The following is a 17,450-nucleotide window of genomic DNA, read 5'->3' as shown; positions in this document are numbered from 1 at the left end:
ATAGGATCGAGGAGAGGTGAGGAGAAAAAATAAAAAGAATAAAATAAAAAAAAAAAAAAAGCAAAGAAAAGGAAAGGAGCAGAGAAGAGGGGAAAAGAGAAGAGAAAAAGAGAAAAACGAGAAAAGAGAAGAGAAAAGAAGAAAAAAAAGAGAAAAGGTGAGGAGAAAAAGAATAAAAGAATTAAAAAAAAAAAGCAAAGAAAAGGAAAGGAAAAGAGAAAATAAAAGAGAAAGAAGAAAAGAACAGAAAAGAGAAAAAGAGAAAAGAAACGGGAAGAGAAGAGGAAAAGAAAAGAGAAAAGAGAGGAAAGGAAAGGAAAGGGAAGGGAAGGGAAGGGAAGGGAAAAGAAACGAAAAAAAAGGAAAGGAAAAAGAAAAAAAAGAATAAGAAAAGAAAGGAAAGGAAAAAGAAAAAAAAGAATAAGAAAAGAAAGGAAAGGGAAAAGAAAAAAGAATAGGAAAGGAAATGAAAGGATAAAGGGTAAGGGCTTGGAAATTGCAACTCAATTTCCTTCAGCTCCTGAAAAACAACATCAAAGAGGCCATGGAGTAGGTAATCAGAAAATCATTTGTAAGCAACTAGAAGGAAATAGGGAGAGGAGTACCAGGCGGCGTAGATTTGTCTAGGACAAACGGTTTTACTCTCATCTCATTTCCTTCTGCGATGGGTAACAGGCCCTGGGGGGAAAGAAACAATAAAAATCAGCTGATAAAGCTTTTAACACTGTTTTAGACATTTGCTGGGCGACAACGCTTGCTGCAGGTGCCTGTGGCATTTTCATCCCCACTGTGGGTGATCCCTGGCCCCTGGGGCTGTCACCTGGGCTTTTTTTTTTTTTTAAATCCTGGGATTATTTTAAATCCAACATTTAAAAGTAATCTGGTGATTCTAGGACTGATCCGGTGGAGAATGGTCCAGAACCTGTCTGAGGTGGTTACCTGAGAAGTTATCCTTGTATCCAAATTACTTTCCAGCCCACCTTTAATACAAAATTGATTTTAATAACATTTTGCTCCAAAACAAACAGCATACGTGCCGTAACATCTTGATTAGCACTATTTAATTTCTCGTTGTTAAATATCTTTAGATCTTTTAGTTTTATTTTTTAATAAAATAGAAGACAACAAGCAACCAAAAAGGACACTATTTAGATATTAAACAAAGTTTTGGACTGGCTGGCTGGTGAGGTTGTTTCTTTGGTCGTTTTTTTATTCCTCTACATTTCACTTCAAGTGCATTTTGCCCTTTTCCCTTCAAAATTTGCCCTTTTGTTCTAATTTGAAATATTTTCCCCGGATTAGCGGTCATTACCACAGATCGTTAACAAGCTAAAAGTTTTCCAGGCCGTTTCTTGTCTTTATTAAGACCTCATCTGGCCACACTACAACGATGAGAGACAAATGATTTTGTAGTTTGTTTTTGAGGAAGAAAAAATCCACATTTACAGACTTTGTTAATACTTACTGCTCTAATAGAAATCATAATGTGGCAGCGATGGGTACGGTCACCCGTGGGGTCTGTCAGTGCAGACGTGGGTCCTTCTGCCAATGTTTTCTCTGGGATAGACTTCTGGGCTAAGAGCAGACTGCCTATGATTCCTGCTCGAGCACCAGTCCAGAAAAAAACCCTACAAAACCGATATTCCCAAAGGAAAGTGGTTAATGACTATTTTGCCATGGAGTTTGCCACCACTGCGTGCTGCAGCCAAGCACTAGGTCAGCTTCAAGCTGCCACACGTCCTCTGTACAAAACAAACGCCTGCCTCGCCATCCTACACTTTAAAACTTTTTAAACACTTTAAACTTTTCTTTTTAATACCGTGAGGCGGGGAAGACGGAAAAAGGAAACTTTTCTGCCCTCTGCAGCCACCACACTCGAAACCTCAGCCCTCTGCAGCCGCCCAACTCGAAGCCCGTCCCCGTTTGGCCGCCCAGCCTGGCCTTTTAGACACTCTACTATCTCTCCAAAGCCACACCGTGGCTGTCCCCAAACTTTTTGGGGTGTGGGACCGAGGGAAAAGCCCAGCCCCGGGTCCACCCCATCCGTCCCCTCAGGGCCGGGCTCCGCCGCCTCAGCGCAGCCAGGGCGGGCTCAGAGGCTCGGTGCCGCCTCGCTCTCAGAGGCTCCCGGCCGGTCGTGGCCATGGACTGCGGCGTGATCACCTCCAAAACCGTCTTGCTGCTGCTCAGCCTCGCCTTTTGGGTGAGCAGGGGGGCGGCGGGAGGGCTCCGACCCCAAATTTTTAGGGGCGAACCGGGTTTGGGGCGGGGAGCCGGGACCGGAGCCCTCAGCGTCTCACGCCTGGCGGCCGCTTAGCTGCGCGGAAGGGGGGGGGGGGGGGGGGGGGTTTGTTTTTAAGTTTATGAGGGAAAAAAAGCGCTGTCGGAGCCTGTGTTTTCTTCAGTGGTCTTAATCGCACGTTATTTTGTGGAAAAAAGCAGGTTTTAAGTTAATTTAGTGATTGCAGACCGTTTGTGGGGGATCATCCGGGGGCTGCTGCCAAGTAGTGTGCTGAGGAGGGCTTTCTTTCAGGGAGCAAAATGCCTTAAACTGGGATTATTATAGAAAATTGCAGCTGGGAACCTGGTTATAGTCACCTTTTCCAGTCACATCCTATAGGACAGCCTCACCAACCCACATGGGGACGTAATCCCTGGCCCCATAGGTTTTGGGACACATAAGGTGCCTGCAAAACCCTGTTACCAGCCAGGGGGTTTCAGGCTGGGACAGCGAGGAAGAATGACAGAGAAGAACAAGAAAACCCATAAAGAGAAGAACAAGAAGTCCCGCAGAGAGAGACGCGAGGGTAAAAATAAAAAAAAGGAAATGGAAACATTGAGTTAAACCCCTGAGTTTTCACAGGGTGTTGTGTCCCGGGTTGTAAAGACCTCCCACTGCCGTGCTGAGCCGTGTTGATTGCTGTGCTCTCACAGGGCTTCTTCATCGTGTGGTGGTTTTCTGAAATACCCGCAGAGAAACCCGGGGACGCCTCGCCGTGTGCATGTGGAAATTCCCCCGGCTTCAGCTCGTGCGGCTCACGTACGCCCCGGCTTTGCATCACTGCTGGGACTCAGGGTTTTCTCGTCAAACAACAGCCTTTTGTCCGTCTAGAAGTGTCTCTCTGCCTTCCCTTCCACCCTCGGGGAGCTCTTTGCCCACGATTGAAGCCATTAGGTCATTTGGCTCCGCACACCGTCAGTAATTACTCCCCTGCCTCTGAATTTGGGGTGACCCTTGCCAGCCCTTTGTTTGTTTTCCTAGGAAGAGCAATGCTGCCCCAAAAGCCCGTGGCATTTATGCACTGGAGCACCCATTAACACGGGGTAATTACATTCCTGCCAGCAGAACCTGGAATTCAGGTTTTGAAGAGGGTGGGGAAGAAGGAGGAACCGACTTGGGTGCCCTTTCCGATCGTCTTTTTCTTTATAACACTTGGGTTTCTACCAGCACGGAGGCTGCGGATCCTTAGCAAAACACAAGATCTGCTCCGACGCTCCCCGAGGCTGCCACGGATCCTGGCGGGTTCTGGAGCAGCTCCGAAATGCAGCCGGGTCTCAGCCAGGGGATGGCTCCGTGCTTGTGATTTCGGCATTAAAACTGCGTTTTGGGACAGATGAGCGGGATCTGCCCTGTTACAAGACGTTTTCCCGATGCTTTGGGATTAGCTGGGCTGCCTAAATTCTTTGCCACTCGGTTCGCAGCTCAGCAAGTGAAAGCAGCAGGAGCCAGGAGCGGAGTGGCGAGGAAACAGGGCGGTCCTGCAGGCAAATATTGAACTAGAGGGTGTTCTGGAGCGAAATCCGGAGAAAACAGCCTCGGCAGCGGCTGCTGAGCCATCCGTGCACCTCCAGCTGCCTTGAAACGAGGGGAGAAACAACCCAAATCCCGAGATTTTCCTTTCATAGGGATAAAAACATCCTCCGGGCGTGCCATGATTCTGATTAGCAGCACGCAGTGGCGGGCTTTTATGACCTCGTGCAGCTCCAGCCTGTTCCGTGGGGACCGGGAGCGCTCGTTGCCCGCGTGGCCGCTTGGTGGGCGCGCTGGCAGGGCCGCCGGCCATCCCAGGAGGTGCCCAATCCCTCGAGCGTGGCAGTAATCAGGAAAATGAGTAGTGTAAGTGTGAAAACGCAGGGAAAGAGTCTGCGCGAGGTGGGTTGAGGTTGCCGAGCCGAAGGATGCTCGGAGGAGCCTCTAAAAACACCCACGAAACTCCCAACCTCGGTTCCTAAAGCCTGGATGATGCCCTGGCTTTGTCTCGGTGTGGGGTGTGGGCGAGCCTGAGCTTCCTTTAAGACCGGTTTTTACCCCAAATCTTTTAGTTTTACCTCGTTTCGCTGCCTGGCTGCGTTTCATCTCCGACCAGAAGGTTTTCCTCCAGGAGGGGAAGAGCTAAAGGCAGTTTTTTAGGGCAGTCGCTGAGCCTTTTGGTGCTTCGGCTGCAGCTAAAAACCTCAAACAAAACAAAACAACCCCGTGGTGATAAATTCTCCCTCCTTTGGGTTAAAGCTTTGATGTGTAGCAAGTCTCAGATGCACACACACATTTTTTTTCTGGATCTGCACGTCGCCGTCGTTAACTTCTGAAGCTGAAAACTCGCTAAATCAATTAAATCTTTGCTGCTAATGTCTCGCGTTGCCTTTCAGGCGGCGGCGGCTGGCCTCAGCTATGTCGGGGGCTACGTGATGAACACCTACAGGAGCTACGACAACTTCCTGCAGGACAAGTACGCGCTGCTGCCCGCCGTCATCATCCTCTGCGTGGCGGCCGTGATGTTCATCATCGGGCTCCTCGGCTGCTGCGCCACCTTCCGGGAATCTCGGGTTGGCCTGGGGCTGGTGAGTGCGGGGCCAGAAAAAAAAAAAAAAAAAAGCCAGAAAAAAAAAAAAAAAGAGAAAGGTTCAAAAACAGCCTGCCGAAACCCCACGCGATGATCTGGGGGTCCTAGAACTCTTCTCACGAGTCATAAAGCAACGTGGTGCGAGTGTGCAAAGGAATTCAGGTGCTGTGGACCTCCTCCTTATCCCCGTCTCTCTTTTAATTCCAGTTCTTGGCCATTATCCTCATTATCTTCATCGCAGAGGTTTCCGCTTTCGTCCTGGCGTTTGTTTACAGGGAGAAGGTAAGCAAAGAATTAGCATCTCAGTGCCAACATAAAGCTAAAAGCCAGACCTCGTGTTGTTACAGCACTCCAGTATATCCATTTTTCTCACTTTTTTTCATTTTTTGTCCTTTTTTTCTGACTTTGAGGGATACAGATCCAAATTCTCACCTTAAATCTGTCTTTTTTTTTTTTTTTTGTCCCCTTTCTAAACAGGTGAAAAGTGACGTTCAAGGCACGATGCGCACAGTCTTCGAGAAGTACGACGGGAGAAACTCAGAGTCTGCTGTGATGGATTACTTGCAAGAAAACGTAAGAAAGCCTTTAAAGCCTCCTGAGGGCTGCTTAGGAAAGAACGATTTGAGGAATTGGGGCTGGGGAAGAGGAATTCATCAGATGAGATCTCCGAGCATTAGATCGAAGGGGTGAAATCGCAGCTTGTCTTGTCTTTGGCAGCTTCACTGCTGTGGGGTGAAGAACTACAGCGACTGGACGGCCACGCAGTGGTTTAATTCCACCGGGAACAACAGCGTCCCCCTGAGCTGCTGCAAGCAAAATCTGAAGAACTGCACGGGGAGCCTGGATCAGCCGCAGGAACTCAACACGCAGGTGAGGATAAAGGGCCTAGCTGCTCATTTCCACATCACGCTGGCACCCAGGTTATCCTGCCTTTAAAGGGTCAGGGAGAAAAAAAAAACGTCCAGCTGAATTGTCTTTGATTTGTTTTCGGTTTTCTCTTCCACGCCAGGGCTGTTTAGGGGAGCTGGAGGCCGGGCTGCAGAGTGTCATCAGCTACGCTATGCTTGTAATCCTGGGTTTTGCCATTGTGAAGGTAAAGGTTTCCTGTCTCTTTCCCCGTGGAAAATAATAATTTCCTCTTTGATCGCAGAGCTTTTTTTTTCACAGTGTCCCACTAGCCTAAAATAAGCCCAGTTTTATCTTCCTCGCTGGTTTTCTGCCAACTCTTCTGCATTTCATTTGCATGACAAAAAGGGGAGAGATCCAAAAACTAGTTTGAAACAGCAAAAAAATTAATAATCCGTCTTGGTCCTGTAGTAGCAAGTACAAAAAGCTAAGAGAACTAAAAGGCCTAGATCTAGAATTTGTTCAAATTTGTTGAAAAAACAACTTCTCTGTATTTAACTGGGATTTTTAAACCCCTCACTGAAGTTTGTTTTAGGTACAAGTCAACAAATAGTCCTGTGCTAGGAGACCTGGCGTCAAAATGTGCTGGGAACATGACAAGGAATGAAACCAGCCAGGCTATTTATGGAATAACAACACTGAATTAAATGAAACGTGAAAGCAAATCATGTAGGGGATGAAAACTGGATTTGAAAAGCACTGATGTAAAACTTAAAACATCCTTAAATTGCTCAGGGAGGAATCTTCCATCTTTTCCCTTCCCTCAATGAAGTGCTCAGTTGTGCACTGTGTTACAGGTCCCATTTTAATTTATCTAGGACGAATCTTTTATTTCCTTATTTTATATGCTTAAAAAATGCATAGAACTTCTAAATCCAGAAAAATCTGGGGTTTTCACTGAATTTTTTCCTGGATTAACATAACTAAGAATTAATGTGGATGTATAAATTAATGGGGAAAAGAAAAAAAAGAGGAAAAAGTTGAACTGAAACTAGTATTGAAAAGTGATAGGCAAAAATAAAAAAATATTTTCCATAGATTTATTTTCATTTTTTTAAATATTTTTTAATATGAACAGAATGTCCTTGCTATGATGAAAAATTAACATAAATGTTGGATGCGAAAAGTGAAATAAAATGCAGCCAAACTCAATTTCTTGTGTTTCTCCTCTTTTTCAGTTCTTTGGCATGCTGAGCGTCTGCGTGCTTACTTGCAAGCGAGAAGACAGCGGATACCAGCCTCTTTACTCGGGGGTGTTCGCTTAATAAAATGCAAAGATCCCTCTTCTTCTGCTTCCTGATGATACAATAGCTTTGTAAAGATGAACGCTAAAGGACGATTTCTTGACCTTGTCAAATGTTTGACTTTATTTACATGAGAAATGGAAGGAACTTTTTGTACTGATTGGGAAAAGTTTCTTGGGGGTGATGTGAAATGGCAATTCCGATACTCGGTACCCTACGGTAACTTAACCCTGGTCGTACGTACCACAGCTTTCTGTAAGGTTCTTGTGGATTTTGGGTTAGGTAGCACCACATGGCGTAAGGGGCTCCAGAAAGAAGCCTACTTCTGCAGTTCTTTCCCTCAAAACAAGCAGCAGAAATGTTATTTTTAATCACTAAACTGAGACTGCAGGAGCGGATTCAGTTGCCTGCGAAAACACCAGATCGTTCCCCTGATGTGCTTAAGAAACAGCGGGATGCAAGGTTCAAATATTCTTCATAAGCATGGGGAGATGGAATGTGTTTTCTCCGTATCTGATGGTGGTTCAATTTTTTCTCCTTGTCGTGGTCATATGTTGAAATCCAGTTTACTGCAGGGCTTGTTAGAGTGAGACAAACGCTGTGAAGTCCGGAACAGAAATCTGAGTTGTCTGGTGAAGCAGCTAGCAAATGTGAACACCACCAGGCCAGGAGGTGATGCGTGTTTGGGACATGTCTTCTTTTGATTCACTTTGTCTTTTTGTTTTTAATTTGACAATAAAAATTGCTTATGAAGCAGGGCTTTTTTTTTTTTTTTTCTTTTTTCTGTACCCAAAGACAGACCGTGTCTCTGCAAGAGTGATGCAGATGAATGCAGGAGTTGGAGGAAACGTTGGATCAGCGTGGTTATGCAGAAAGGATGACTGGAAGGGCTAGTGCAGAGTTCTCTGTGTGACTGAACACATCTGGCTGCTTTTCACAGCTAAAAATATTAATATAAAACTTTCTTGTACCCTGTTAGTTCACCAAGCAATGTTGTTAACCTGTTGTTTGTTGTTTGAAACTGATTTCTTTCTTTGAAGGTCTGGTGAATGTGGTCCTGTCTTGGATTGCACCACTTCTTCACAAATGGCCCTTCTTTAACACATCTGTGTGCTAATCCATGTCTCGGTGCTTTAGGGTTTTTAGAGCTGTGATGCAGGGAGGGAGAAAACTGAGCTATTCTTGGGTAGGGAATTGTGGAAAAGGAACAGCATATTTGGATATTTGCTCTTTGGAGAGATGAGCAGTCTATTCGGAGCAGCAAACCTTTATATCTGTAGCTATTAAAAAAAAAAATAAAGCAGTTTGGGGTAAGTGTAAGCTGTTTATTTATCTTTTTTTTTTTTTTCTGAAAGAAATTGATGTGTAGGAGAAACCAATAGAAGAATGTATATGTTGAAGGTGATTTAATTAATATGAGGGCTTTGTCTTCTGTTTAATGCCAAAAATAAATCTTAAATTCTTTAAGTAATTAATTAGTGCTGGGTTTTTATTTATTTATTTATGTATTTATTTGGTGGAATCCCAGTTGTTGGACGTGGCATACAGGACATAACCACAGCAGCTTGGCAGGGGAAGCAGCGTGCCCTCGCTGTGGGGTTATAGCCCACCCCGGAGCAAGGCAGAGGGCACCAGAAACATCCAGTTCTCCCTGGCACTTGGAGCTTTCACCTCCAGCTTCACGGTCTGAGAAACAAACAGCAAACAGAGGCAAACCCTGAATAATTTGGGCCAAACCCCAAGGGAGGGTGGAAGCGCCGTGAGGGAAGGCTGGCTCTGAGGTGAGGCACAGAGGGGGGCTGTGTGTCACCAAGTGAGGCGGTTGGGCTGAAATCCTGCAAAAAAAAGTAGTAAGCAGGCAGTGAGCAGACGGGTATATCCTAAAGGGTACCAGCTTTAAGCTAAAAAAGGGCAGATTTAGGTATTAGGAAGAAATCCTGCACTCTGAGGGCAGTGAGGCACCAGGACAGGTTGCCTGGAGAAGCTGTAGCTGCCCCATCTCGTGAGGAAAACCTGACCTGTGGAAAGGCTTTAGGGCTAGGTGAGCTTTAAGATCCCTTCCACCACAACCCCCTTCTGTGCTTATGAACCCTTTATTTGTCCCAATTTATCCAATTTCTATTATTTAACTTAAATTTTCCCTGGTGGCAACGGGGCTGGGGGGGGCGTTACAAAATGGCGGCCGCGCATGCGCCGTGGGCGGGCGCGGCGGGTTTGAACGGGGCTGAGGGGAGGCGGCTCCGTCCCTTGTTGTGCTGTGTAAGTAACTCGGTTTCCTGAGGAATCGCTGCACTAATATTGCTCTGTATTTGTTTTTAAAATTCAGGAGATTGCCTTGTTTAGTGACAGTTACTTCGTGCTGCCTGCCGCGTTCTCCATTTGGTGGAAAAAAGAGCGGTTGCTGCACTTACTGCCTTGTTTAAGTTCCCTTTGCTTCTCTGACAGTTTATTATCCTTCTCAAAATGCTGCTTGTGCACTTAGAGTTTACTTAAAGTCTTTCTTTTCAATGCTTTTTGTCTTTTATCCCTCAGTGTGACAGCAGAGGACAATGGCTTCTTCGGATCTGGAGGACTTGTGCTTTCACATCAACATGAAGATTTCAACAATTAAAAAGACTCTGCAATTAAGGAGCATCGGTAAAAGAAATCAAGGCTGGGTTTTGTCTTGGTTTGGGCTCATACCTCCTTGCAGAAAATCAGTGAGCTGTGGGTCAAGCAGGCTAGAGGATGCTCCTCTGAGATACTTGTAGGCTGGTGGTTAATACCCCATATATCTGTCCACCTGGTGGGAAAAGGAGAAAAAATACCTTGTTAAGTTAGGCCTAATTACAAAATAAGTGAAGCCTAATTACAAAAATGTGCAAAGGAATAGCTGGAGGTGAATACCAGTGTCTTCTCCAAGTGTTACAGGAATGCATCTCTGTCGTGTAAATGTGCTGTGGGTAACAAACTTATTTAATCTGCCATGGTGAAGCTGATATAAATGTTTTAGGCTCATTTTTTATCCCTTCTTAAACACAGATGTTACAAAGAATTGTAGAAATGGCGTTTAGAGGGGTCATCTGGGCTAGCTTTGTGTTTGAAGAGCAGAGGGAGATAGTGAAGGGGATAATGTTGCTGCTTCTCTTGGGAGGAGATGCTGGCTGGGGAGCATAGAGTAAGGAGAAAATCACTGTGCAGAGAGGAGGGAAATTGAATTTTGTTTTTGTGTCAGAGATATTTTGGTTTTCTGCCATAACGTTCTCACGTTTTCTCTTTGACAGGTCAAGAGCCATCCTTCAAGTCTATGCTCTGCAAAATAGGACAAGAGATGGTTCTCTTGCACGATCTCCTGAATAAAATGGAAATGGAAGTTCAACAGCAAGAAAAACTGAAGAATTTGCTCAAAGTAATCGTTTTTCTGTTTGTAAAATACTGAAAGTTTCAGAGGAATCCTTGTGCTTAGTTGTTACTCTCAAGATCCTCAAGAGGGTGTTGCAAAGGGAGTATGTAGTGATTTCTGTTCCTTATTGCTAATTCAGAAGGCTTGAGAGAATCAGAAAAAGGATTCTCAACAGGCCGTTGCTTTTTCTTCTTGATCAAAAATCTTTTTCCCAGATGAGAATGGGATTCTATCCGCAACACTCCTGCAGAACCTGTTGATATCGACATAGCTGGTGTTAGAGGATTAAAGCCAAAAAGAAATTTTAGTTTTCCATCAAATTTATGAGTAAGAATCTTTTATAAAACCAGCAGATGAAGCAGATTTGGTTTATCAAGGCACAGAAGATTAAAAATGCTCTTTTTCAAGCTTTATACGTAGCAAGCATGCCTTTATCAGAATAGATTTTGCGGTGTAAGGAATAGTTTTATTTTTACATCCATGCAATAGATACACAAATGAATTAATTAGAATATATTTATCCGTTTTAGCGTGCGTTTTCAGTGTCTTCATTTGTTGTGGGTTTTTCTGAAAGTGTTTGAGGAATGTAGATGAGTTTCCTGTCGTATTTCTTCCTCTAGTCACCACCACCTTTCCCCTAGCCAAACCTGCCATGGTACATTGTGAAATACTTCCTGCCCGCTCAAATTTCTCTGACACTTTGAGGGCAAGGGCAGGGAGATTCGTGTTTTCTCTCTCTTAGCTTTGTTTTTCCTGAGCTTTACTTGCTGCTCTTGGGAAACGAGGCAGTAAAGATATAAAACAACGGGAAGAGCCCAAAAAACACCTCTTAAGATTTCCTTTAACATCGTCCTCATAGTGAGCTAATTTTAATTGCACGACATTATTGAAACTTCAGATTTCTGATGGTTTCCACCGTTAATTTCAGGAGCTGCAGAAGTCTGCTGAGAGAGATCAAAGCGAAGCCCAGCACCTCCGCGAAAACATTCCCCTCCACCTGCCTAAACCGACTCGGAGCTGGTACGTGGTGGCTGAGCGTGGAGATGTTGCATCCTACAGCTCCCATCCTTTCCCCAGGAGCTAACTCTGAACTATTAGGACCCTGAGGCTCTTACGTATTGATTTTGGAGTTTGCTCCTGATTTTTATTTTATTTTTTCCCATTATTGGAAACAATAATGGAAAAAAAAAATGGGAACAACACAGAGCAGAGCTTCTGTTGTCACAATTTCGTGTACAAAGGCGTTTCGGGAGTCCAGCAGGTGGCACTCACCATCCTTAACACTGCAGAGCTGTCCCGAGTTTCCTTGCTCCAAAAGATTAATGGATGAGTATGGATTTGTATTCACCCAGCCTCTCAGATGGCTCAGGGCTGTGAATAAACAGAAAACGTACTGGTGCTCCCCTTACTACTTAGCTGCTATTTATGTGCTTAATATTAATTAATTTTCCAGTATCGCTGGGCCGGCTGCGAAAAGCGAGGACCAAACGAAAGCTGCAGAACCTGAACATGCAAAAAAACCTGCCAAGGAGCCAAGATTTATTAAGGAAGCATCCTTAATAACCACGGAAGAGTTTGAAAGCGTTCCCGCGTGAGTAAACACCTTTTTTTCTTCCTCCCTCACACGTCGATTTGGCCAGAAAACAGAGGTTTTGGGGGAAAACGAGCTGTTACAACTGACAGATGCGTTGAAATTTTAAACGTTCCAGTGTGAAGCATCGTGGCAATAGCTCCAGACGTGATTTTATGCCGTACGGCTACACAAAAAAAGCAAAAATGATGAAAAAGGCAGTTTTTAGTTGACCTTGACAGCGGGTTTGTGAAAATATTGATTTATTTTTTCTTTTTTTTCGATTTCTCGGTCTGCTTTGAGAGGGGTGAAGAAATCCAGCTTTCGGTGGGTTTACTCATTGGGTACTTCTGATGGAATTTAGGAAGGACAGAGCTGGACCGTGACAATTTTTGGCCTTCCTCAAGGGCCAAAGAGAAGCAGACGCAGCCAAATGTTGCTTTAACCCCCAGTAAAAGCCGTTATCTTCCCTGATAAACTCCTGAAGTGCTTCATTATCCTTAAAAGCGGAAGCTTTGCAGCGCTGCTCGTGCGGTCTTCGGCGGCTTCGTGGCTTTTTTGAGCTCTGCAGCAGGTATTTAACAAAGGCACGTGCTGTGTTCAGGCTCACGCATGAAGGATCTTGGATCAAACAGAGCAGTCTCGCACGGTGGGAAGCCTGCAAATTATTTTAGCCTTCAAATCCGTTCTTTTTTTTTTTTTGTTCTTTCTCCAAATTCTCACCGCCGAAGGCTTTTCTTAGCACGTGTGCTTTCATTATAATTCCCAGACAGTAACTTAGGGGAATATTTCTTTTAGCCTGAACATTTTTTTAGGGAGCTGGCCGTTAGGAGCTCCATCTCTTTTTTTTTTTCTAGCTCTATCTTTGTGGCAGACCGCTGTTAGGCTGCTCTTTTGAAGAACGCAGCCCTCTGCTTTGGGTTTTGTACCTACGGATTCAAGGCAGAAACAGGTTTAGGGAAATAAATCGTGCCTTTCTGCTGCTGCTTCAGGGTGAGCTGGGGTTTGCTGGCTTTTTTTTAGGGTATTTTATTGATTGTGGGAGCGTAGGAACTCGACTATAGGTGTTTTAGACTTAATTCCGTGGTCTTCGCAGCCTACAAATTCTCTTGGGACTTCATAAAAAGGCTGAGGGGTGCATAAAAAGCAAGAAATAGCAATTAAATGTCTATAGGCCGAGTGATTCTGAGGTAGTAGGCTGTGTTACACCACCTGTGACCACATTTCAGAGGCAGTAGGGCTGCTTTTGCTCAAGAAGACTCAAGAAAGTGAAGTGTTTTTACCCAAATCGTTGCATCTCCAACTTTTTGGATTAACCAAAAGATCTCCCGAAAGTTTAGGGCCAGGATATATATATATTTTTTTTTTAATTTCTTGATTTGGCTTTCTAATGTTCTTTCTTTCTGCTTCAAGATCTGTTATGGCTTTTTTTTTTTTTCCTGCAGCGTTATTAAGCGCTCTAACGAACCACCAGGTTTACTCATTAACACGGGGCGGCAGCAACTGCCTCGAACTAGGAGCAGCACGTTCAGTTTAGGCTGAATAAAGAGGAAAAAGAAGCGCAGAACTTCAAGTTTTTGACTCTCTGGCTGCTGACTTCGATTAATTGATTTATTTTTTTTTTTAATTGCAGGTACATGAAAGGCCGCTTGACCTACGATCAAATCAACGCCGTCGTTCAAGATCTCAACAAGGCCGTGGTGGGCAAGTACAAGATCCTGCACCAGCCTCTGAAATCCATGAACGCCTCGGTCAGGAATCTCTACCACCGATTCCTGGGAGAGGAAACGAAGGACACGAAAGGTAAATCTGCTCTGATTTATTCTCAAAACAGGAAAAAAAAAAGAAGAAAAACAGAACAAAACCCAACAGCTGCGGGCTTAGCAGGGTTTTCCCTTCACCCCCAGCACCTGGTGAGAGTCGAAATCAGATTTGGCCCCTTTAAAATCCCTACGGAGGCTCCTGCCGAGCTGAAATTTAGCAAAAAGAGGAAAAATTGAGCAAGCTGAAATTTAGCAAATCACTCCGGTTGAGGTGGCTTTGTGGAAGAGACAGGGCTGTCTGCAAATCTTAAAAAGCCTTCTCGTCTTCGAAGCACAGATGAGCAAAAACGCCCTGAGATGTCTTTGTCGCTCAGCTTACGGGCGAGCTTCCCCAAACGCACGTGGCGCAGCAAATCTCTCATCTTAAAAATCTCCTTTTTTTGACGTTCCTTTCCTCTGGAGAGCAACGCCACGCTGTCTGCCTCTCGATTCCTGCCCCGGGCAGAAGGCAAGAACGTTCTCCCTTTTAAATATTCTTGGGTTGGGTGGGTTTTTGTGCAGCCCAGCTCTGCTCCGGTCTAACGGCGGCTCATTTTAGCCTGGAAATCCTCGCTTCATCTTCAAATAAGAAGAATTTTGCCCTGAATTCTGGAAAAAAAAAAAGGGAGAAATTGCATGCAGACTTTTTGTTTCATAACATCACACTTCCAACGTTAGGAGCAACACGTTATTTCCCCCTTCCTGCTTTTCTGGGCGTTGCTTTCCTCGGAATCGGTCCGCTCCTGGTTTCAGGTGGCTTTTATTTTATTTATTTTTTTTTTTTTTGCTGTTTTTCCAGGCGAGTTTTTTGTCGTGGAGGCCGACATCAAGGAGTTCACCCAGCTGAAAGTGGACAAGCGCTTCCACGGGATCCTCAACATCCTGCGCCACTGCCAGCGGGTCAGAGAAGTCCGCGGCGCGCGCCTCGTCCGCTACGTCATCTGCTGAGGGAGCTTCCTGGATTCTGCTCACCCGAAAGACGTGGAGGGCAGAGAGACGAAGAGATTTTGTGTGTGGGCACTCCTCTGAAGCTCTCATTTTCTAAAAACGCAATAATTCAGGACCAAAAAGTGTTTTCCAAGCATCTCCTCCACGTTCAGAGCAGCGATATCAAAGGGCCTTGAAGCGTTTTGAGTTTTATTTCTGGAAACCTGGGAGGCGCTGACGTCTCTTGGTACCTTACAACCACAAAGCAGCTGAAATTGGCACACCTCTAGTCGTAGGAAGCTGTAATCACCTTTTTAAGGTTAAATTCTCTGCCTGTTCACCTTCCTTTCGTGTTTACGAGGTGGAGACCGGAGTTACTACTCCGTAGAAACCCAAAAGAAGCACTGGGTTCTTTTTAATGCCTCAAACCAATTCCCAGATTTCCTTTCCTTAATCTTTTTTTTTAATTCCTATCCTAACTGTGCGTTTTGGAGTTCGAACAGGAAGATCTGAGGTGATTTAAACGTTTCCAGACCGATGCTCGGGTAGTTCTGCTGCCCATATGGTTTTCATACTTCATCACACAGCCAGATTTTCTTTTTTTTGCTCAGACCAACATGCTAAAGAGCAGAACAGGAATCATTTTTTTCCCTTTTGTAGTGAAAACGTTGAATTACGTTTAAAAATACTGGCCAAACTCCACATTTTTCGAGTTTTTTGAAAGGTTGTGATTAATTTCAACTCTGTGAGTGATGGAAATTGCTTCGATAAGAAAACTTTTAGTCTTTTTTTCCTTCCCTGAGCCTCTATCTGCTGTTATCACGGCAACTATTTGAAAATCCTTCTGGTTTTACCCTGTCAGCTGACAATTTAATGAGCAAATGATACTGAACTCAGAACCTGGTCAATAAAGAGATCCTGGCGACTACCAAATCACCTTTTCTGGTGTCTTTTGCTCTGGGATGTCGTGCTGCGAGCTGCTGTCTCTGTGTAGTGTCCGATTTTATTTCATCTTCGGCATAGGAAGACGTACAAAATAAGAATTTCTCTAATTTCTGTAACTTTTCTCTTCATTTACAGCACGTCGATTTAGTTTCCTGGGTGATTTATATTGGGATCGTGCAGCTTTAACTTGAAAAACGTGGGGAAGAAGTAAAAAAAAAAAAGAGCCTGCGTTGCCCCAGGTGCTCGCCACGCTCCCGTCTCCTTCCTTGAACGCCACGCTGGTGTTTCCAAACTGTTTTTCAGACAGCATTCAGCTCTGAGTCACCTCAAAACCCGGCTCTCCAGCTCCTGCCGCCGTGCTCTGGCTTCTTTTTCTTTGGCTGGAGTTTCCCTTCTCTCCCAGCAGCGCACAATTGGCAATGGTGTTGCGCAGCGCGGCGCGTTACTAATACTCCCCCAGAATTTAGCGATCTCGCAGCTTTCCAGTGCGGGCTTGTCCTCCTCCTCCAAACATCAGCTTCTGTTTTTTTTTTTTCCTCTTTCTGATGCTTCATCTCCTGCAAACGAGGAAATTCAAGCCGAAGCACCGCGCTTTTAATTAATTTCTAATGGGTGAGAAAGGGATCGTACGTTCTTCTCGCAGCCTTCAGTGAGAGGAAGGACTTGGAGAGAGCAGTTTTAGCTCAGAAAGCAAAGCAAAAAGGTCTCACGGGCGCACACGCCTTCCTCGAGTGACTCTCAGAAGTGTTTTTTGCAGCTTTAAGGGGATGCTGATAGTGCCAGGATGCTACTTGGCTCCGGCTGTTTGGTTCAGTGCTGCAGGGACATGGATGTCCCCTGGATTGTGGTTATTTCCCGACACCCAAATATCCACACCACGAAATAAAACCAACATAGCCATCCCCAGAGAACAATGGGTGGAGTTGTGAGCCCTGAAAAAAGGGAAAAAAAAAGCTTATTTTAATCATTAAAATGAAAACCACCTCATCCAGGTCCCTCCTACCTCCCATGATGGTGGTGGGAGCTCAGCGCCGGGTTTTTATTTTGCTCCCTGCTGTATTTAAGCAATTATTCGTCATCAAGTTTTGCTTTTATAAGAGTTTTCCTTGAGCATTTTGGTTCTTATCGTAGCAAACCCCTTAAGGTGTGTTACCTGAAACCAAAAGCAGGAGCTGTGCTAAATTTGGGGCTCGTGTGTGACCACCAGGAGAAGATACCAGCAGCTGCAGAGCTTAATAATTAGGCTCACTGTTTTCCACAGCGAAGCACGAAGCCTAAACGGGGCTTTCTTACGAAAGAGTTGATTTTTTTTAATAAAAAAAGCAGCCTTTAAATTGTCGTACGGCCTTTTCCTGGGAATTGGGATGCCAATTAAAACGGAGAACGGCTTTTAAAAATAGAGCTGAGGAGGGTGATTCATTTCGCTCGCCCGGCCGCGCTTCTTTCGAGGCGGTTTGTTTGGGGGAAAACAGCCGCGAGCAAGGGTGGCAACGATTCAAGTGCGTTTCTATTAAATAGTCTCTATTTTCCTGGTTGATTTAAGTCCTTTTTTTTTTTTCTTTTCGTGGTGTGTATAAGGAGGAGAAATCAGAGGCAGACAGAGGCTGAGCTGGCCCGCAGGGGTGTGGTAGAGGAGACCTGGCCAAAATGAAGAGAAACCAGAAGGGCAGGGCCAGCCCGTAAGGTTTGTAGGGGAAAAAAAGAAAGGAATTGGGGTTACTTAATGTAAAAAATGAGGATTTAAGGAGAAACAGCGCTGCTGGAGTTGTCTTTTCAGCCCTCTAACTTCAAAATCTGCCCCTCAGCCCTTCCACCCAGAGCTCTGGGCATCCC

General features: G+C 44.9%; 2 protein-coding genes across 2 annotated transcripts; both read left to right on the top strand.

Moving 5' to 3' along the window:
* The first annotated feature begins 2,103 nt into the window (after positions 1-2,103).
* LOC116500606 (tetraspanin-36-like) lies at positions 2,104-7,744 on the top strand. The gene is made up of 7 exons (XM_032205725.1): positions 2,104-2,203; positions 4,648-4,839; positions 5,049-5,123; positions 5,319-5,414; positions 5,559-5,711; positions 5,851-5,934; positions 6,926-7,744. Exons 1-7 carry the CDS (start codon positions 2,144-2,146, stop codon positions 7,010-7,012), a joined length of 747 nt encoding a protein of 248 aa, XP_032061616.1. The 5' UTR covers positions 2,104-2,143; the 3' UTR covers positions 7,013-7,744.
* A 1,478-nt stretch (positions 7,745-9,222) lies between these two features.
* On the top strand, positions 9,223-15,605 carry SKA1 (spindle and kinetochore associated complex subunit 1). Its single transcript, XM_032206066.1, has 7 exons — positions 9,223-9,250; positions 9,524-9,628; positions 10,255-10,379; positions 11,302-11,393; positions 11,827-11,964; positions 13,577-13,746; positions 14,545-15,605. The coding sequence occupies exons 2-7, from the start codon at positions 9,541-9,543 to the stop codon at positions 14,691-14,693; spliced, it is 762 nt and encodes a 253-aa protein (XP_032061957.1). The 5' UTR covers positions 9,223-9,250; positions 9,524-9,540; the 3' UTR covers positions 14,694-15,605.
* The last annotated feature ends 1,845 nt before the right edge of the window (positions 15,606-17,450 follow it).

Source organism: Aythya fuligula, chromosome Z (assembly GCF_009819795.1).
Source record: "Aythya fuligula isolate bAytFul2 chromosome Z, bAytFul2.pri, whole genome shotgun sequence".
Taxonomy (NCBI): Eukaryota; Metazoa; Chordata; class Aves; order Anseriformes; family Anatidae; genus Aythya; species Aythya fuligula.
This window is presented reverse-complemented; position numbering and strand designations above follow the sequence as displayed.

Excerpts from the sequence above, each read along its gene's own strand:
- LOC116500606 (XM_032205725.1), top strand. The coding sequence starts at position 2,144 with ATGGACTGCGGCGTGATCACCTCCAAAACCGTCTTGCTGCTGCTCAGC. Across the intron at positions 4,840-5,048 it reads CTCGGGTTGGCCTGGGGCTG|TTCTTGGCCATTATCCTCAT; the intron begins GTGAGTGCGGGG and ends TTTTAATTCCAG. Across the intron at positions 5,935-6,925 it reads TGGGTTTTGCCATTGTGAAG|TTCTTTGGCATGCTGAGCGT; the intron begins GTAAAGGTTTCC and ends CCTCTTTTTCAG.
- SKA1 (XM_032206066.1), top strand. The coding sequence starts at position 9,541 with ATGGCTTCTTCGGATCTGGAGGACTTGTGCTTTCACATCAACATGAAG. Across the intron at positions 11,965-13,576 it reads GAGTTTGAAAGCGTTCCCGC|GTACATGAAAGGCCGCTTGA; the intron begins GTGAGTAAACAC and ends TTTTAATTGCAG. Across the intron at positions 13,747-14,544 it reads GGAAACGAAGGACACGAAAG|GCGAGTTTTTTGTCGTGGAG; the intron begins GTAAATCTGCTC and ends CTGTTTTTCCAG.